Source organism: Eumetopias jubatus, unplaced genomic scaffold, assembly GCF_037043125.1.
Source record: "Eumetopias jubatus isolate StellerSeaLion01/CBP00866 unplaced genomic scaffold, mEumJub1_p1.0 scaffold_17, whole genome shotgun sequence".
NCBI lineage: Eukaryota > Metazoa > Chordata > Mammalia > Carnivora > Otariidae > Eumetopias > Eumetopias jubatus.
This window is the reverse complement of record NW_028274823.1, coordinates 34,688,797-34,710,570: the sequence shown is the minus strand read 5'-3', so window position 1 is coordinate 34,710,570 and position 21,774 is coordinate 34,688,797. Positions and strand designations below refer to the sequence as shown.

At 36.3% G+C, this 21,774-nt stretch overlaps 2 protein-coding genes across 5 annotated transcripts in view; one reads left to right on the top strand and one right to left on the bottom strand.

The window, feature by feature from the left end:
• Positions 1-9,573, top strand: part of PDE6C (phosphodiesterase 6C) — a 47,319-nt gene extending 37,746 nt beyond the window's left edge. Inside the window, exons 16-22 of one of the 2 annotated variants that reach the window (XM_028098846.2) lie at positions 1,475-1,575; positions 3,404-3,511; positions 3,612-3,675; positions 6,051-6,125; positions 6,241-6,324; positions 6,706-6,859; positions 9,512-9,573. In XM_028098846.2, the coding sequence (XP_027954647.1) occupies positions 1,475-1,575; positions 3,404-3,511; positions 3,612-3,675; positions 6,051-6,125; positions 6,241-6,324; positions 6,706-6,859; positions 9,512-9,573 (648 nt within the window). Of the gene's footprint in view, positions 1-1,474; positions 1,576-3,388; positions 3,512-3,611; positions 3,676-6,050; positions 6,126-6,240; positions 6,325-6,705; positions 6,860-9,511 lie in introns of both variants that reach the window. The other variant, XM_088020215.1, reaches the window with a different exon arrangement.
• Positions 9,574-13,599: 4,026 nt separating this feature from the next.
• LOC114205394 (protein FRA10AC1) overlaps positions 13,600-21,774 on the bottom strand; it is a 41,848-nt gene continuing 33,673 nt past the window's right edge. For all 3 annotated transcript variants that reach the window (XM_028098848.1, XM_088020216.1, XM_088020217.1), the window contains 3 exons: positions 21,666-21,704; positions 16,212-16,290; positions 13,600-13,767 (listed from right to left, as the gene is read on the bottom strand). In XM_028098848.1, the coding sequence (XP_027954649.1) occupies positions 13,725-13,767; positions 16,212-16,290; positions 21,666-21,704 (161 nt within the window). In that variant the 3' untranslated portion in view covers positions 13,600-13,724. The remainder of the gene's footprint in view (positions 13,768-16,211; positions 16,291-21,665; positions 21,705-21,774) is intronic.

Sequence of the window (21,774 nt, the reverse complement as noted above, 5' to 3'; positions counted from 1 at the left end):
CAGAAGCAGGATCTTTTATATGAATCTATATCCATAGGTTATAAAGAAACTACTTAGAAGCTCTTCTTTTAAGATCCTTAGATATGAAAGAAAAGAAAATAAAAAGCATATAGAATTAAGACAGGGTTTTTCAATTAGAAGATTTGTCCATGTTTTTAGATGAAAGTGAAAATGAGTGAGAAGGGGCACCTGGATGCCTCAGTCGGTTAAGCATCTGCCTTTGGCTCAGGTCATGATCCCAGAGTCCTGGGATCAAGGGCCAGGTCTTCGGGCTCCCTGCTCAGCGGGGAGCCTGCATCTCTTTCTCCCTCTGCCTGCTGCCCCTCCTGCTTGTGCTCTCTCTCTCTCTGTCAAATAAATAAATAAAATCTTTAAAAAGAAAATGAGAGAAAAAGATAAGAATGTGATTCAGGTCTATATATGTATTTCATAACCATCAACTTCATTTGGCAAAACCACTATATATCTGTCCTTTGGCCTGTATACCTAAAATGATTTATTTGGAATATGAGACCTTTTGCAAAATGATACATATTGTTACGGTACTATTAACTAGATGTAGTTTGTTGTTTAAAATGATGTAATCATCAAGGGACCCCTGAGTGGCTCAGTTAGTTAAGTGTCTGCCTTCGGCTCAGGTCATGATCCCAGGGTCCTGGGATCGAGCCCCGCATTGGGCTCCCTGCTCAGCAGGTGAGCCTGCTTCTCCCTCTGCCTGCTGCTCCCCCTGCTTGTGTGTGCTCTCTCTCTCCCTGTCTCTCTCTCTGACAAATAAAATCTTAAAAATAAATAAAATAATGTACTCATCAAAATGATACATATTGGAATATGAGAGCTTTTAAAAACCACTCCCAAATTTACTCTCATTTTCTAGGACACTATGAAGCTGATCCATGTATGAGGAGATTATTTGTGGGAAACTCTTTGAAGAAAGGTCTAGTTAAGTTTTTGTAAAATATAATTGCAAGAAAACATTTTAAGAACTACTTGAGAGGATTTCATTATTTTTTTCCGATATATACATGAGTACTAGTGTAACTTGTAGTTTCTGAACGTTTTCCAACAACTTCTATGATTACTCTAAAATTATCCGGTGGATAATTCAGCATACCTAATAATTGGATGTACCAGATATTCTTTATTAAAGCTCCTCCATTAATACAAGCAAAATTAAAATTTATTGTTATATTTATAAATGATCCTGGAGAAAACACTTTTATTTACTCCCCAAACTTATACACTGATTACAAGAAGATTTGCTAAGAATATCTATTTTTATAGTTTAAATTACCTTACTCAAAGTAGAGGGGTAACTTAACCCAAGAGAGAAAGCTGAAAGCTTTCTTCCATGCTAATTATCTTTATTTTGTTAGGCATAGTTTGGTTTATTTGTTGAATCAAAGGCAAATTAATGTTTGCACTTTATTGTGATTTTTTTAAAATAGTCCCATTTATGTGAATTTTTATCTTACAGAGTTTAAATATCTTCCAGAACCTAAATAAACGCCAGTTTGAAACAGTTATTCATTTGTTTGAAGTTGCAATAATAGCAACTGACCTGGCTTTATATTTCAAGTAAGTACAGAACTCCCTTTATGCTCTACGTGTTTCTGCCTTACATAAATGACCCACTGCGTTCAAGTTAAAAGGCATTTCTTCACACACACATTTATCCACTTTCCTTTTGGATCATCAGTAGAATACCCTCAAGGTACCTGATAATTTACTAGACATCTGAAAACATTTTAAAAAACTAACCTCCTAATGTCAATTAGTTTGTTGTCTGAAGAAGTTTGAACTGAAGGATGTATGGCAAGGTTGGTGCATTGCCCAAAGAGTGATGCCACACAGCCTTCGGAGGCGATCTTGGTCCTGGTGGATTCATCATGGTCCAGGGTCTGATATTTAGAGTTGCGGGATCAGACATTTGATCCTTCTGGAACCTGGGAGCTAAAAAATCTTGGTGATACTGATGTGCATTAACCAAACACATAATTCTGAGTTACATACAGCAGAGCACTAACCTATTTACAATAATAATAACCAAGGAGACTAGAGACTCCAAGCTTCTGCCCATTTTCTTATCAGTGAACTATAAAGTTGTTGGTGAAAACAGATTAGAACAAGGTGAACTAGTTTAATGTCCAACTCTTTAATGACTTAGATGGGTAGTATCAAATGTGCCCCTTTAATGACTTAGATGGGTAGTATCAAATGTGCCCCTCTGATCCTTCTTAATTAAAAATTTAGTTATTCTATAGTCCGAAGATGAAGACAGATACTTAGAATAACATAACTGATATCCAAACATCCATAACCCAGATTCGACAAATGCTAAGATTTTGCCACACCCATCTGAGATCTTTTTTTTTTATGGAAAAAAAGGTAATGCAATCGAGGCATCCCTCCCATTCCACAAAAAGCCCCTCCTTCTCCCTCACAGATACCATCATTCTGATGTTGATGTGTACTCATCCTTTCCATCCATGTTTTTATATTGTTAAGAATGTTTGAAAATTGTCCATAAATGGTATCCTACTGTACATACTTTTCTACAACTTGCTTTTTCATGTAACATTATGTTTTAAAGATTTACTTTGGTGGTAAACGAAGATCCAGTTCATTAGTTTTAACTGTATATTCAACTTTATGAAGATGCCATAATGAATTCAGCTGTTCTTCTACACATGGATATTCAGATTTCTAACTTTTCATTATTGTTGACAATGCTGTATTGTATATCCTTGTATGCATGTGAGTTTCTCTAATGTACATGCCTAGAAATGGGATTGCTATAGGGTTTGCAAATCCTCAGTCTTAATACTACATTGCAAAACTGCACTCCTGAGTAGTTTTCCCAATTTAAATTCCCACCAGCGGTGTGCAAGAGTTTCTGTTATCCCATATCTGGACTACCTTGGATCTGGGCACACTTACATCTATTTATTTATTTATCTTGTCAATTTGAGTAGAGATGGTATCTTATTGCTGTTCAAATTTGTATTTTTTTTACCAGTGACACTAAGCATCTTTTCATGTATTTTAGGTTCTAATTCTTTGTTGGTTTTATGCATTTTTTATCATTTATCTCATTACAGACTGTGGCCTTTATGTTTATGTTGTTTTGTCATGTTAATTTGTCACATGTTACTTTTAGTTTTAATGTATTCAAACTTACCAATTCTTTTTTTCCTTTTGTGGCTTGTGATTTTTCTATCTTAAACTTTTTCTGTGCCAAGGTTAACAGCCATTCCCTGTTCTCTTCGCCCCTGTGACCGTTTAGATCCACTATGTGGACATCTGATGCAAAGTGGGGACATGAAATCTGAAAAGCAAATATTAAAGATACTTTTTATCTCTGGTCTTACATGCTAAAATTGTTGCATAGCTATATCTTTTTTAGGAAGAGAACCATGTTTCAAAAAATTGTTGATGCCTGTGAAAAAATGGAAACTGAAGAAGAGGCCATCAAATATGTAACCATTGATCCAACCAAAAAGGAGATTATCATGTAAGTAATCAGAATTTTATTCCTCTTTTGGCAAAAAAACAAAACAAAAACCCTTATCGTGCATATCTTTCTGTTTTAACAATTGTTGTTTTCTCCCAAGGGCAATGATGATGACTGCATGTGACTTGTCAGCTATAACCAAACCCTGGGAGGTACAAAGTCAGGCGAGTACAGTTATGTTTCCTTTTCTGTCACTTGCACAGCTGCTACCTAGATCCATGTAAAAGTGAACGCGAAGATTCTGGCAATCTTGGAATTTTGTTATAGCTAGCAATTATGTGACTATATATTTTGTAAGCAATTATCTTTCATTACCCTGGAACAAACAATCGGTTTATAATTTAAAAAGAAAAATGAAACTTGAGAAGTTAAGACAAAAAATGTTCCCTGTTGGATTTCTGCTAATGAAGAAAGACAACTAGCTTTCAAGAGCTCCCAAGTGTCAATAAGACAGTAAGTCATTTGGTTAGGCCCCAGAACAAGGCAAAGAGAAAGGACCTTAGAACAGAATATGCTTTCTGCAAAGAATTCCTTATCATTAAACAGACTGCAAAAAGTTTATATACAATTATTCAGGGAATGTCTGAGTTTTTAATAGAGGAGATAAATTGGCACAAGACAAAGATGAATCATTAGTGCTTTCCTCTATCAAGGGTGGTTTTGCTCCTACAGCCTCTTCTTCACTGTGTTATCAATAATTAAAAGGCACTGTCTATAGTAAGTTCATGTTTAAGGGTGCCTTCCCCAGTTCTTTGCCAACCTCGGGGAGTGAGAGTCAGGAGTCAACTAGTTTACTATTTGATTTCTTACTAACGGGATGAAAGAAGCTTCTCTTTTCCCCTCAGTGACTTCTAGGAGAAACCCTACATGGAAGAAAGGCCAGAATTCACTGGGTTCAACTATAATTGTGGGTTGTATGAGTAAAGATAGAATAATTAGAACCATTAAATTCCAAACCAAACACTTGTGCTTCTTCCACCCTGACATGCCTGTTCTTCCCCCTTGATTCTTTATCTGAACAGTCACCCAGGCCAGAAACCTGGGGCCTTGCATGAAGTTCAGCTCCCCATTCCTGTCTGTCATGCTGGCTACAGCCTCAGGTTGGACTTCCTCTTTCATCAGCACAGTGGTGGCGGGACTCTCCTAAGGGATCCTTCTTCATCCTTAGCTACCCAGCCCTCTTCTGAGCTGCTGCGGGGATTATTTATAGATAGAGCTCTGCTCAGCCACTCCTCTGCTTAAAAGCCTTCTAAACTCCCCACAGCTAGAGGTTTCCAAGCTTTCTTTTAAAAAAGAAGTAAAGCCTGTCCTCCCCACCCCCCCCAATAAAGCTGTACAAAGACCACTTATATATATTAAAAAAAAAAAAGCAACGTTACTCTAGCTGGAATCTCTCTTGGCTGGGGCTGCTAGTGCTCTTTGGTGCACTAGGGCTCCAGGAATAAGAATCACCATTCTAGAGAATCAAACTTCCCAGCAAAGCTTACAGGGCCTGTCACTACCTGTCCTTGTCCTCAACTCACACTCACCAGATTACTTCCTGGCACTCTCCCATTCACCGTCTCTCACGCTAAGCTCTGGATATTCGGTTTTATCTCTGCAGATAGTCCTCCCCTCCTCTTTATCTGAGAAACTACTATTCATCCTTGATGCAACATAAATGCAAGCTCCTTTATGAAACTCGTCTTTACTTCCTTCTCCTCAGTCCCCAGCACTTCAAACTACTCCTGTTATAGCCCTTATCTACACAGTTTACATGACTCTCTACGAGACTGGAAGCATCTTAAAGAAAAAGGTCCCATCTGATTCCTCCTGGCAAGCCTGATTCATGCCAATATAAGGCAGCTAGTGGGTGTTCATTAAACTTGATACTGGGTTTTTAAAAGCTATATAAATTTACCCTCAACTATCCTCACCCTGTAATCAAGCTGTGTTCTAGTCTGTGTGCATGTGTGTACATGCAGATACGCCGGAAGCTGACAGATAAGGACAAGAGGAGGATGTGTGGGAAGTTTCAGAGCTCGAAGCAAAATGTAACAGAACTAAACATCCTCCCATCTCCCCTTTTTATTGTTGAGAGGTGGTGGCAATAGCAAATAGGAGATAGGTACTCCCAGAATGGGCCTAGAATGCTGAAGGGGCAAGAGAAATTTCACCTTCCCGTTTCAGTATGATCTATATTTTTCATTTTTATTTTTTTAAGATTTATTTATTTGAGAGAGAGAGCACACGTGAACAGGGGGAGGGGCAGAGGGAGAGGGAGAAAGAGAATCTCACGCAGACTCCCCACTGAGCGTGGAGCCCAACACGGGGCTCAAACCCATGACCCTGAGATCATGACCGGAGCCAAAATTGAGAACCGGACGCTTAACCGACTGAGCCACCCAGGCACCATCTTTCTAAAACCAAAGAGCATGCGATGTGACAGTGCCTCAAGCATTAATATAAATGTTATCCTTAAATGTCACTCATACTAACAAAATGCAAATTCTCTATGAATGAGTCAGTTTCACGAACCAAGTCTTATTCTTATTTGCAGGTGGCACTTCTGGTTGCAAATGAATTTTGGGAACAAGGAGATCTGGAGAGGACTGTGCTGCAGCAACAGCCTATTGTAAAGACCTTGACATAAAAATGCACTATTTATTACAAATTATTGATATAAATCAGTTTCTTTTGTTCCCTGAGTCTCAGAAAACTATCCTTAAAGAATTTATTTCTCTTTCTAGCCTATGATGGACAGAAACAAAAAAGATGAACTACCCAAACTTCAAGTTGGATTTATTGATTTTGTCTGTACTTTTGTGTATAAGGTAAGTAAACAAAGTGAATGAAATATATAATCATCTGGGGATGAGACTTTTTCTTTCAAAGTGTTACCAAAATCAGAAGTCACCCACATGGAAAGCCATTAGGGGTATACTTGTTTCTCCAAAGTAGCTTGAGGAATTACCCTAAAATCATTTAGGGGTGGAAGAAAAACTAGAATTCAGACATGAGCACATTGAACAGATGAGACGTACTCAGAAAACAGCAACTGTCTTTCTTGTTTCCATGGCACTGAGTTAAGCTCATCCAAGCAGCTCTGAGCACTCAGCACTGTGACAACTCCTTATAGCTCCTTCTCTGCATATGAAAAGTACTGAAAATCAACTATATGATTTAAATAGCTTCTGACCTAAAATTCTCTCTAGGAGTTCTCACGGTTTCATAAAGAAATCACACCAATGCTGAATGGTCTTCAGAACAACAGAGTAGAATGGAAATCCCTAGCTGATGAGTATGATGCAAAGATGAAGGTGCTTGAAGAGGTGAAAAAGCAGGAAGAAGGAAACATGACCACAAAAGGTTAGATGAAATGTGTTTTTGCTCGTTGTAAAGTAGCCAGGAGTCAGGCTGAGCTTAATCTCACATGACAAAACCATAAGAAGTAAATGCAAACAGGAAACTCGCTTTTCAAGTAACTATAATAAATCGATTAGTGCTTTTCAGATATCCACCCCCACCCCCAACAAGTTCTTAGGAATAATTCCAGGAGGAAATGACTGGTCCAGTTGAAGTGGGGTTGGGGTTAGGCTTCTTCATCCACTCTAGTACGTGGCTCCTGAGTACCTCCACAGAATACTGAGGTTTTAGAAATATAAAAGCCATAGAATCAGTGGCATCAGAGTTAGGCGAAAAACAATTTTAGTCCTAACATTACACGTTAGCTGTTTCTTTGGGCAACTTGCTTAACCTCTCTGAGCTCAATATTCTTCTCTATATAATGAGAAGATTTTACAGACCTCCAGCCTCCCTTTCAGACTTAAGGAAGCCCCACATGAAAGCCAAGCTGGCCAACTGAATGGGATGACTTGACAGGTATTCCAAGACTGACTGTTTCTCAAATGTCCCCATAGAGTGGTTTTTCTCGATGAAACTTCTACTCCTGAAGTCACTGTTTGGTTTAACATTATCTTCAGAAAGCCACTCTTAAGATGCTTAGGGTCAACTATGAGTTTATCAGATGATTCAAATGTTACCTTGAATTGAGAATGCTAATGTCATGACTTCCTATTTTGTCTTGAGGGTTCAGCACTTATAAGGTTTTATAAGAAATTTTTATTGTTTAACCAAGAAATCATCTCTTTCTGGAAGAGCTTTGTAAAACAAAAAACAAAAAAATACAACATTCTTTTTAGATGATTCTATTGTGTTTACTGATATTTTTTTAAAAATTCATGGAGGGAGAAAGTATTTTGCTTAAAAGGTTAAGGATGTCCTTCAACAGAATAAAAGTAGGAGATTGACTTCTTGATAATCCATTCACCAATGTATTTATTGGGTGTCTATTCTGTACAAGGCCCTGGATTAGGCAGGGCCTGGGGAAAGTTGGGGTCCTTACCTCACAGAGCTTACCCCCTGGTCGGGGAGCTAGACATTAAACCAATAAATGAACAATTAATTATCTATCATGAACAATTGATTGTAACTATCAGAGGAAGCATGGGGAAGGCTTTCCTGAAGAAGGATGCTTATGCTAAACTCTGAACACAGGAAGCTTTGGCTAAACCAAGAAAGGGGGAGGGGTTGGGGAAGAAGGAAGGAAAAGAATATGCACAAATGTAAATGGGATCAACTCTTTTAATTTCTCTTTCTTCTGTCTTCTTGTTGGTGTATAGGGATGCCACTGATTTCTGTGCATTGATTTTTATATCCTGCCACTTTACTGAATTCCTGTATGAGTTCTAGCAGTTTTGGGGTGGCGTCTTTTGGGTTTTCCACTTAAAGTATTGGGGTGGGGGGATGGGTTAGCCTGGTGATGGGTATTAAAGAGAGCACGTACTGAATGGAGCACTGGGTGTTATACGCAAACAATGAATCATGGAACACTACATCAAAAACCAATGATGTATGGTGATTAACATAATAAAAAAAAGAATATGCACAAAGGCCTTGAAGTGGAAATAAGCTTGGTGCAACTGAAGAATGTAGAAACTGATGTAGCTGGAGTCTAGAGAACAAGCAGGGCAAAGTACCAGATAAAGCTGGTAAGGCAGTTAGGCAGGACAGTGCTGCCTTAAAGCACAATACCTTGCTTGAGGATTTGTCCTCTAAATGAGCAAGGGGAAGTCATTAAAGGGATTTAGATGGGAAAGCAATAACCTGATTTGCACTTCAAAAAGATAACAAGTCTCACTCTGCTCTCCCCCTCATGCTCAAGCTCTGTCTCTCAAATAAATAACCTTAAAAAAAAAAAAAAGAGATAACAAAAGTGGTAAATTTTACAATGCAAGTAGAAAGCAAAGGTATTTCTTAGTACAATTAAATTTAATCTTTATCTCAATTTTATGATGAACAGGATATCAGGTTCTTTAAGGGGCTCCTGACACTTTCTTTTAGTATTCAGTATATCGGATATAGATCTTCTGTTTATTTGCATAGAAAATTACTTGTGAACTTTCTTCCTGCTACCCTGAGAAGTCTCTGTGAACTAAAAACATTATTTTCTATCTTCAGGCAACAAGCTTTGTGCTTGTTGGCACAAAGCAACAACTCAGATCCCCAGACTGTGCAGTTCAGCGGTTTGAGAAACAGATGTTGTTAAATGGTTAATCATTTATAAGATTGTTTTTTAAATGGATCAACTCTGAACATGAATTCGTTTGTTTTTTTTTTTAAGATTTTATTTATTTATTTGAGAGAGAATGAGAGACAGAGAGCACGAGAGGGAAGAGGGTCAGAGGGAGAAGCAGACCCCCTGCTGAGCAGGGAGCCCGATGTGGGACTCGATCCCGGGAATCCAGGATCATGACCTGAGCCAAAGGCAGTCGCCCAACCAACTGAGCCACCCAGGCGCCCCATGAATTCAAGTTTTAAAATGATCAAACCCCTAGTACTTGTTATAAGTTAAAACTATTAACTAGCTATAAAGTTGATACTAACATTATGAGAGTGTTAGAATAAAAACACTGTGTGTCCACAGATTCCCAATGCTACTGCTTTTCTCCTTTCTACTAGCCACAGAAGATTCAGGAGGTGGCAGTGATGACAAAAAGTCCAAAACATGTCTCATGTTATAATCTGACTGGTTGAAATTTCAAATATTGTTTCTACTTTTGAAGAAAAACAGAAAAAACAAAAGAGCTTCAGCAAACTTCATTCAGCACACCATCAACTAACAGAGTAAGAGGATCTTCAGATACGCTACCCTTATGACCACCAAAAGAAAATATATTGCTAGCTTGAAAACCCTGAGCGTAAAATAAAGTTCAACAAAAATATAAAATATAAGATGAAAATAAGTGCATTTTTGGTGCCGATTTGTTTTAAACTAAAAATATGTAATCCTGAAACCAGTCACCAATTCTTTTTTTAAAGATTCTTATTAAATAGTATTCATTTGCTAGGGCTACCATAACAAAATACGAGACTGACTGGCTTAAACCACAGAAATTTATTTTCTTACAGTTCTGGAGGCTGGAAGTCCCAAGATCACGGTGTTGTCAGGGTTGGTTTCTTATGAGGCTTCTCCCCTTAGCTTGTAGATGCCCATCTTTTCTCCTACCCTCACATAGTCTTCCCTCTTGTGTATCTGTGACCTAATTTCCTCTTTTTTTAAAAAAAATATTTTATTTATTTATTTGACAGAGAGAGAGAGAGAGAGAGCACAAGCAGGGGAAATGGCAGGCAGAGGGAGAAGCAGGCCTCCCGCTGAGCAGGGAGCCAGATGCGATGCGGGGCTCCATCCCAGGACTCTGGGATCATGACCTGAGCCTAAGGCAGCCACTCAACCGAGTGAGCCACCCAGGAGCCCCCCTAATTTCCTCTTATAAGGACACAATCATATTGGATTAGGGCCCATTCATATGATCTCATTTTACCCTAATTAACTCTTTAAATACCCTATCTCCAAATATAGTCACATTCTGAGGTACTGGGGTGTTGAATTTCAACATGAATTTGGGGGGGTTACATAATTCAGCCCATAACATTAATAATCGTAATTCATACCTCAAATTCCTTCCTAAACTAAAAATCTCTCATCTACACATCTTAAAGAGTAAATACAGTATAGAATTTATATCTGTAAGTACTATACACAAAACAAGTAATAGGATGTCAAATGTTATTCCATCTGAAATGCTCATCATCTCTTTTCTCTACTTTTTATCCTTGATAATGGAAGGATGAAGACCACACTGCTTTTGGGAGTTTATGTCTTTGTCCTATGCCCATCCCTCTCCACAGTCTGAAAGCAATTATTATATGTATAACAAAGAATATTTTTTAATATTCTATTCTTTTCATTGAAAGAATAATCAGTTTATAAGACATTCCCTGGATAGTCCTAACGTAAATTAAATCAGCTAATAAATGTTATCCATTAAGCATGTGATTTGATTATGCAAGAATTTTACTATCAAAAGCAGTTTAGAAGAACTTCAACAGAGGTTATTTAAAAAAAAAAGATCACTAGAACCATCTACCATGCATTCTAAATATTGTTGTGTCAAGAGAAACTAAGGATAGTCAACTATTACTACATGGTGGACGTTTGGACATCAGAGAAATTTAGGATTTCTTCCTTATCTATAATCACAGACCAAATAATAATAATTATGCCCTAGATTCTGCCACAGATTTTATCAAAAGTTATCTAAATTTTAATGAATCAAACTGACAAACTATGAATCTCAAATGTTTTGTTATACAGAAGATATCGTCCAATTTTAAGCAGCCAGGGGAAAAAAATCACGATTTGTTGTATGTTTACAAGTAAAAATTATAAGATTTAGAATCAGGATTGCTACTTTCACATTAGAATGTAAGGTGTGTGAGAGGAAAGATGCGCCTGGTACAAGGTAGGTTCTCAGTGAATATGAACAAATATTTTGAATAAATGTCATAACAAACAGGTATAAATGAGGAGTGCCTGTAAGTTTACAAAATATCTTTAGGGGGGAAAAACTCATTCAATATATACATGCACATGAGTGTTGTCTATTAAGTCATTACCTTAAGTGATACACGTACACCTTATTTTCCATTACTTAAAATAATTTTGAAACTCCATTTTTAGGATTAATTTAGAAACTGCCTAAGAAACTTTCCTTTAGGGGCTCCTGGGTGGCTCTTCGGCTCAGGTCATGATCCCAGAAAGCCCCCACCCAGCCCTGCTCAGGGGGTAGTCTGCTGCTCCCTCTGTCCCTCCCCCTGCTCATGTTCACATAAATAAAATCTTAAAAAAAAAAAAAACCTCTTCCTTTATTTGGACCCCAAATTATCAGCTCAAACAACTTACCCTCCTCATTCACTAGAAAGCAAATTGAGGAGCAGAGATGTGCTGTTATTGAAGGTCTGCACAAATAGGAACTTTGCTTAACAGCAAGCAGAAGAAAGCATTAACTTTATATCCCAAACGCTGGTCCACTGAACACTACTGACTGCACTATAGCCGAATATGAGATAGGTCTGTTGGGAGAATTATCCTTTAAACTCGCCATCTTGAGGCCTTTTCAAAGACTCCTTAAAAATATGACTTCAATTATGTATGAATGGATTAAGCGTTGTGATTATATATAATGACCTAAATTTACTAATGAACCTAACGTCCATAAACCATACTTTTAATACCAAATACATGGATCTATTTTAAAGGAGTCTAGCTTTTTAGTTATCATTTAATTTTACAGGAATTTTATTTTCTGATGATCACTAAACTGTGAATATATTTTTATCATAAACATGTTTTAGCTACATATATACTAATATCAATTTGCTGCTGGATATTTCAACACTTTTTCCTTAGAAACCAAGATTCCTTTTTATTCACTGTAAGTTGTGAGATTAAAAAAAATACAATTTTTTAAGAAAATAAGGGGATTTAAAAACAATGTTCAACGTTAACAAACCAATACTGATTTACTGTTTTTTGATGGTTTAGAAATGACTGCATAATTATTTCCTAGATAGTTCCTTTGTAGCAACATCTAGCATAGTGCCTCACATATAATAGAAGCCTGATAAATATTTGAATTAATGAATAACAACTATTAAAAGGAATATCTCTGATACTAACCATTTAAAAATAAGACACTAAACTACTTATTCTGCAATTTAATGCCAATCATTCCATGTTTAAATGTCCTTTAAAACAGTATAACAAAATAATTGAAATGCTATGATTGCTTTCTCCAGGCCTCTCTTCACTAAATCATGCATCTTCTTAGCCATCTCTTCGCTCTTTACAAACATGGGTTAAAACCTTTTTTTAAAAAATCAGTAAATCCATTTGAAAATTTGATGAAAACTATGGACCCTTTTCCCCCATAAATACACATAATCACACAAGTTCACACACAGATTCTAGGAGTGCTTAGATCTCCTAAAGCACATCCATTGACTCTGAGGGGTATGATCAGCAAAGTAAGAAGTTACATTTTATAATATATCCTGGCATATAAGTATATCCATACTTGTGTGACTGTATCTGAGAAACGATCTAGCACATATTATTATTCAGTTAAATTGTCTTATTAAAGAATCCCTCTGTTGGAGAGTCAACTTTCGTGAACCTAATCTACTGTTTTAGACTTCTGGGACCTCATTTGCCGTGCCCTGCCACTCCATGGTATTAATTTACTTTATAATGAACTTCTCACACAGTGGGAAGTCAAATTTGATTATAACAAAGTCCCTTAAGTAGGATAGGTGAGAAGGAAGAGAAAGGTAAGCAAAGGAAAAAAAAAAAAAGGCAGCTAAAAACAGGTGGTAATGGGAAAGTAGGTGCTTAAAAACAGGGGTGCCAGCGTATCAAAGGAAAGGAAAGGTGAAGACATAATGAGTCTATTTTATAATTTTTGTGAGACACCAATAATTCTAATAACTTAAACTAACTGAAGCAAGGGAAGATAAATATGAATGAGTAAAAACAACAGCAAAAACCCCTACAAAATACCGGCCCAGTGGCCTCTCTGTACAGCGTACTAACTTCATCCTCCAGCAGCTACAGATGGAGCAGTCGTCGACAAGCAACTGAAAAGATATAAAGGGATGGGGAAGCATGTCTCCAAAAGAACTGAAAAACTTCCAAAGCAGCTGACATCTTGAGAGTAGTTGGATTTTTATTTCTGAAGATAAACCACTCAAGCTGCAACTTGTAGATAAAATTTTTGTGAAGAGTTTCAAAGTGTACTTTCACATTAAGGAATGTGGGCTTCTCTCTTCCATCTCACAGAAATAAATCTTGAAAATAGTCATCAAATTCTTCTTCTCTATTTAAAAGAAAAGGTATACATATTGATTAAAATCAATTACAGAAAAAAAATTAGGTGACACATTATATATATAGTGATTAATGAAAATAAAATATTTTAACTCAATATAATTTGCTAATTTTTCCATATATTGATATTTTTCATGATTCAGCCATCAAATAATTCTTAGCTTTTGGAATAATCATAACTATACCCAAATTGATTAAATTTAAAATGTTTTATATGTTGCCACCTCTTCCTAAATGTATTTATTACCCAAGATTTTACTTTAAAGTACATACTTTGTGAAATGTTACTGCTTCTCTACTTTTCTGGTTGACTTTATAATTTCTCTGTTCATTCTCATTTCAAATTAGTCTGATCAAGAATGAATGAAAAAGAAAACTATTTTCAGGAAAAATACAAGTCTTACTCCTAGAAATGGGGAAAATCTGTTTAAGCTATAGGTCTTTATTGCTCTGGGAATAGTAAATATATATTTGTAGCAGTAAATATCATGTCTAAAACAATGAATCAAAGTCTGAAAGAAGATATTAAATTGTATTGTAATGTGTTAAAACACTATGAAAACTGTCAAGTACTAAATAAATATTAGCACTAGGAACCAGACTGATACAGAAAAATACCACAAGGTTTCAAGTCAGACAGTGTTTAAGTTCTAGCTCTGTCACTTATTAGCTTATATGAGCAGGTTACTTAACTTCTCTGGGCTCAGTCTCCTTGTTTGTACAAAGGAGAACATTGTATTTCCTTACACAGGTGCTGTGAGGATTAAATACACACACACACACACACACACACACACACACACACACACACACAGAGTTGCTTTTTTTCCTTCTGGGACAGGGAATCCAGCGGGAAAGTCAAATCCAGTCTACCAGTCTCTTCAGAAATTCACAATGGGACTCCATTATTTGGTTTTAAATAACTGTGAATGCACAAAGCCATTATACCCATGTTCAAATTAAAAAAAAAAAACTACAGAATCAGATAAAGTTCATTTAAGAATTATCTGCAATTTGGTATTCCCCATGCTATTGTCCCTTTTCCCCCAACATGACAGCAAAATGCAGTGAAATTTTTAAAACTGTAGTAAGAACTTAAATATAGGAAATTAACTGAATCTCTATGTAGGCTCAGATGTTCCATACTTGATCAATGTCAAGTATTTATAAGGTCACAAAAAGTTCTGGATGATAAGAGTCTTTTTTTTTTTTTTAAGATTTTATTTATTTATTCGACAGAGAGAGAGACAGCGAGAGCAGGAACACAAGCAGGGGGAGTGGGAGAGGGAGAAGCAGGCCTCCCACAGAGCAGGGAGCCCGATGCGGGGCTCGATCCCAGGACCCTGGGATCATGACCTGAGCCGAAGGCAGTCGCTTAACGACCAGGTGCCCCTGATAAGAGTCTTCTTAGAAGGATTTACTCAAGTATCTTCACTGCCTAAAATGGTGAGCTGATCCTAAGACCTATTCTGTCAATTTCAGCTATAAAGCTCTTCAATGGGAAGTTATACCATTAAAAGTTTAGTCCATAGTTTAACTAGGATAGCAATATTTTATTTACAGTAATAACTTTTTTATAATCTGATCTATGACCACACTTTTAGGAATTCTTTACTTGGCTGAAAAAAAAAGTGATCTTGTTTAAAAAAACCTCTTTCCAACACATCTGAATTCTACTACACAGAGAACATACCATAATTAGCAAGATGTTTCATAATCAGCTTAAATTAATGAATTGTGATTGATTCAATATTATGAACCAATATGCCTAAAGACTAACAAAATGGGACTAAAATTTATTGAGCACTTATATTTGTAGGTACTGTACCAAGTGCTTTACATTCTTTATTTCATTAACTCTTCACAATAAACTCTATGCAGTAGGTATTTGTTTTATCCTCTTTTAACATATAAAGCTCAGATGCTGAACATCCCAGTATATGACAAGAGCTGATAAAATTCCAGCCCACATCCAGACAACTCTTCCAACCCAAGGCAGATAACAATATGCACACTGAGTTATCTGTCTTTGGGGGGTTAAGGTAGTTGTTGGCAAGTAAACTTTTACCCGTATATAGACAGCTTCAAGGGGCTCCCTGTACACATTTATGATAATCAGAATATCAAGAATAGGCTGCTCTGGAACCAGTAAACAGCCTTTCTCTGAAGGATTCTAAGCAAAGACCAGAAGGTCACTTGTCAAGGCGAACTGAAGAAAGATTTACTCACTGAGTGGAAGGTGGATGAGTTAACTGTTTATGGCCACAAAAATGACTGGGAATAAACTCTGATCTTACCAGGCTAGGCAGTCCTTGGCATTAAACAAACATTCATGATGATAAGCTTTTCATTAATTGTTATCAAGAATGGCTGTGGCTGTGGCTTCTCTACTGATGCAAAGGGTATGCATTATCTAGTAATATCAGGACTCACTGTGATTTTTCATCTGTTTCTGGTAGGGGGCCCTTCCAAAGTTCAGATTCTGAAGTACCTTCTTCTTCATCAGAATTTCCTGTTCATTTAAAAGAGAGTTTTTAAAATGTATTATATTTAAAACATATTTTGAACTACCCACCAATGCAATTAAATTAACTTCAGATTTAACTGCAGTTTAGTTTCAACTTTTATGCCTCTAAAAATGTAATTCACTCTTTCAGACCAATAAATTCTTCTTAAAAATAAATAAATAAGTTGAGATATACCACAGAGTCTCAGCAAAAAGACCAAGGAAAGTCTCATGGGAAACTCCCCTAAGTTACACTGAGTTAAAGTGGCAATTTCAGTATTAACTCTTATAAAGGAAAGATCTCTTGCAATATAATTGCCTTTGATTTAGTTTCTTCTTTCTGTTGGCATACAAAAGACATGCAGGTTAAGATTTTTTGTAGAGTATATTTACATTAAGATCAAGAACTCAAGAACTGAACTAATAGGTAGGACCAGTTAGTTAAATCATGAAAAAATATTGTCAGACGCTTTTAAAAATTGATGCTGATTAAATTAATCAGAAGAAGCTGATTTCAGTAAAGAAATAGGCATACTCATACATTGTTAGAGAAGTAAAAATTCTGTAAACTTTTTTCTTGAGGAAAATCTAGCAACAAAGATCAGTTTAAAATATACATATCCTTTAACCAGCAATGCTGCTTTTAAGAATTTATTTACTTAGAATAAATAAGCACCTGAGATACATGTACAAAGATGTTCATTATATAACAACAACAACAACAAAAGAAAACAACCTATACCCCACAATTAGGAATCAAGGATTGGTTAAATTAATACTATATAGCTGTTAAAAAAAAACCTTAGCATGTCTATAGTATTACCATGGAAAAATGTCTGTGCTATTCCAAATTTTTTAAAAGTTAAAGCATGCATGGTATAATCTGATTTATGATTACATATGTGTGTATATATATACTGTAAGTTTGTAAGGACCAACCATACTTAACAGTAATTATATTACCTGTGGCCTGCGATACTTTCACTTTCTACTTTAAGCATTTCCAAATTTCTTGTATTTTAAACAATGATCATGTATTGCCTTTAAAAATCAGTCAAAACAATAAAGATATTTCTATTTTTAAAATATAACAAAACAGACATGTTTTAAAAATCACCCTATATTAGTGAACTAAAGATTATCAAATACTGAAAAAGATATTATAGGGCAATAAAAGTATATGCCATAAAGTAATTATACTAGCAAACAGTTCCTCTCCAGTAAGTTAGTCTCAGAAAGAACTGACACAAATTCAGCCTGTCAATACAGAATGTCTCTTAACACACACAAAAAATAAAACAGCATTGATTTGCCCACAGTGTTTTTAGCCTTTTACCTGTTAGACTTTGACCATGAATCAATATGCATGTCTGAACTTTGGTCCTAACTGCATCTATTCTGGCACGAAAACTAACAAAAATGGTAGGAAAAAAAAAGGAGAGGGGTTGTATTTTGTGGGGGAGCGGAACAGGGGGAGAGAGAGAGAATCTTAAGCAGGTTCCGTGCCCAGTGCAGAGCCCAACATGGGGCTTGATCTCACAACCCTGAGATCATGACCTGAGCTGAAAGCGAGAGTTGACACTTAACCAACTGAGTCACCCAGGCGCCCCAGGGGTTGTATTTATAATGATCTACATACAAAGACAATAAAAGATGATAAAATTATAAAGCCTTGGGAACTAGATTCCCACTCAATGACAATCAGCACTGAAACTGCCAGTGTCCCAAACTGAATGTGTGAGAAGAGAGAATAAAAGTGTTCTACTCTTATTTTTATGAAAACTCACTAACATGAGCTAAAGAAAGCACGGAAAAACTAATGAGGCCTAATAGTTAACATGACAGTGTTACCCTGTTAATGATGTCAAAGAACAAAACCTGTAAGATCCTTGAAAGCGGGCAGCTAATTTTAAAAGGCCTTACAACCATCTGTATTCTTGTTCCCTTTCAAGAGTACCTCCCACATGCCACCTTTCCTACACGTTTTCGGATACTAGACAACCCACTTTTACCAAAAGATCGAATCTGTTCAGAATATTATAAAATAACTCTCTTTGAAAGATCATATGCTTAAAAAGTAGCCAAATCCTGTCAGAGATTCAAAGCTAGAAGACTGGACTACGTTGTGAAGCTATAGCATCCTAGTCCCCTGAGAACGGCAATGAAGAGAAACCATTGCTGTGGTAACTGCCACAGCCGGCCGGAGGGGGAGGAAATCACAATGAGCAGAACAGGCAATACCAACGGGTGCCCTGGCATCAGTGTCAAAGCTACGCAGTAGTTATTAGAGAGCGGGGATCGGAATGGGCATCACTGACTCTGTGCGGGATCTTGCAGGTCTATAATCTAGCCCTTATCAAATGATTAAATCTCTTACTGCAACATCTCCCAGGACAAGTGGATGTCCAATCTATGCTTAAACACCTCACTACTTCCTGAAGCAGCCCATTCCTCCATCCCTGTCTTCAGATAGTTCTAATTGACAAGTTTTTCCTTAAATTAAGGCAAAAATCTGTCTCTGGGCAATTTTTATCCAGAGACTCTAGTTCTGCCAAATAGTCATCAAAAATAAGTCTCCTACACAAAAGCAGTCTTTTTTTTTTTTTAAGATTTTATTTATTTATTCATGAGAGACAGAGGGAGAGAGAGAGAGAGAGAAGCAGAGGGAGAAGCAGGCTCCCAAGGAGCAGGGAGCCCGATGCGGGACTCGATCCCAGGACACTGGGATCATGACCTGAGCCAAAGGCAGACGCTTAACCATCTGAGCGCCCCTACACAAAAGCAGTCTTACAAACATCTACAGTTTCCCTGTCTACCTCCTTATCCCTCCCCTCCCATCCCTACAATTTCTCCAAACTAAACATCTATATTTCCTTCAACCTTCTTCCTATGACACAAATTTTCAAGTTCTGTCAATGCCTTGGTTATTCCATTCTTGACCTGCTTTAAGTTTTCAATGTTCCTTTCTAAAATGCAAATTGCATATAATTTTCCCTATATGTTTGAATAATGAAAACAGATCTGTCACCTTGGTTTTTCTAGATATTATATGATACCTAAATAATCTGGGCTTACTGAAGAAGTGGCAAGTCTCCAGTTATGATAACAAATGGACCGGCCAAACTTTTACAGACTTAACTTTTGATTTGACCAATTCTAGAGAACAAAACACAGAATCTATTTAATGTGTGTTTTTTTTTCCTTTCTGTAACAATGATAACAGTTACAAGTTATCAAGAAGTACTTTGCGTTGGGACATGTGCTGTACATACATACTGTCTCATCTGGCTCTAATAATAATAAAACAAAGTGAAGTCTCCTTATACCTACCTTACATATAGACCTGAGACAGATCAAATCATTTAATGTAGATTTATAGAATGTATCTGCCCAAATTGGGGTATAAAGAGTAGACTTACATTTGATTCACTGAACAGTTATTGATGATATAGGTAAAGGGGCACAGACTTTGTGGAATTATAAATCTGTGTTTCATCCACACTCTGCTATTAACCAACTACTAGATCTCTGGCATTTTATGTAAATTCTCTGGGTCTCGGTTCTCCTGTCTGCAAAATGGGATATTGCATGCCCATTATTAAGATTAAATAAGGTAATACAAGTAAACCACTTGCCATTTTGGCTGATAGAGTAAATAATCAACAAATCCAAGTTAAAATTCTTTTCCCCACAGAAATTGGGTTTTTCTTCATAGATTTAGTTTTAATAATCCATACGTTAAATGGTGGTAAAAGGGTAACAACATTATCCAAGTGGAAATGAAAGATACACACACACACACACACACACACACACACACACACACACACACACACACACACACACACACACACACACACACACACCTTCAGCCCAGATAGCATCTGGCTATGTTCTAGAAACTGTCACTACACTTCACCTAATTTAGGAAAAGGAGCTACAGATCAATTAGGATTCACATGGGAAGAAACAAAGCATCAGTGCTTTAGGACACTTCAGATAAGCTGAAAACAAAATTGGTATGAGCAAAATAATTTATAAGGAATATGCTGTATCCCTAAACTAGAGGAATGCCTCCACTGACACCTCCTTCTCCATTAAATCTTTGAACAGTAAATATCTTAAAACGTCTCTTTTTCTATTTCTCACAGTGCAAAATTTCTGCTTACTGACTACTCAGAAATTCTCCTTAAGAATTATATTAAAATGCTAATAATGTTTCTCTTTGAATGGTGGGATTTGGAGGAATTACTAATTTTTTCCCCTGAGTTTGCCACAGAAAATATATATTACTTTAAATCAGAACAAAAATTAATGCTTAAGTTTACAAATTACCAAGCCTAGAAGTCTCATAAAATAAGTCCAGATATTATAAAATGAATTAGAAAGGCTATTGAACTACACTTTATCATTAGCCCTAACCCTACTGCAAGTCTTTAAGAAATCTGACACTGTATTACTATTGAGATGCAAGGCTACTGTTTGTTATCTCACAGGTGGATGCCCCTTTTATGAGCCCACGGGAGAGTCTGCTCTCAGAACTCTGACCGGAAAAAGATGAATACCCTGCATATGATTATATGGGTACAATTAATCATTCTACTGGTGGTTTCCCTCTTTGGTTTGGTTGTTTAGAAGAACAGTGACAAATGTGTGCTCTACCTTTGTAATTATGCAGGACTTTTTAGTAAACATTTATGTGTTAATTTTACCTTTGTTAATTTTAAAAATTAACAAAGTAAATAGCTTTACTTTGCTATTCTATTTTTCCATTATCCTGATTTTACTTTTTAAAATCTTATTTTATTGTATTTATAAGTTATTTGAATGTTTTTTGGAATGTTGCAGGGGAAAAAAAATCTGTGGCAAATATCGAATAAAATCCAATCTGGTTTGATACAATCTGGTGAAAACCACAGTACTTATTAAAAAACTAACCAGTAATAACCAGTTGCCAACATTTTATTTTCCATATACAAACCACACATTTCATTTGATCAATCAAGATCAGCAAATAACAGAGATTACTCAGTATACAATATAAGCAACATTTCCTAAATCTTAACCCACTTCCCCAATTCTTTTTCCATTCCAACCTCATCCTTCTACTTTTCTTCCTCCTATTCTATAAAGTGAAATTAAAATGTATATCCATTGTATTTACTGAAGAAATTTTACACTCTTCTATTTTAAAATAAGAAAGTTTAAAATGTTCAAAATTGGGGAAGAAATCATACACTTTTGGTATTTTTTTCTATGATTTTTTTCCATAGTACCAAACCAAAAAATAATATATCAGAGCAAGTCACAACTGATGGGAAACCCAAACTGTGAATAACTTGAATCTACATATTTTTATTAAAGAAATACTAGATACTTACTGTTTACAGACTTTTCTGACTTCTTTGAGGATGAATGCCCTGAAAAGAAAGCAGCATTGTTTTGTTAAAAATCATTTTGCAATGGTACAACAGTTATAGCTGTAACTAG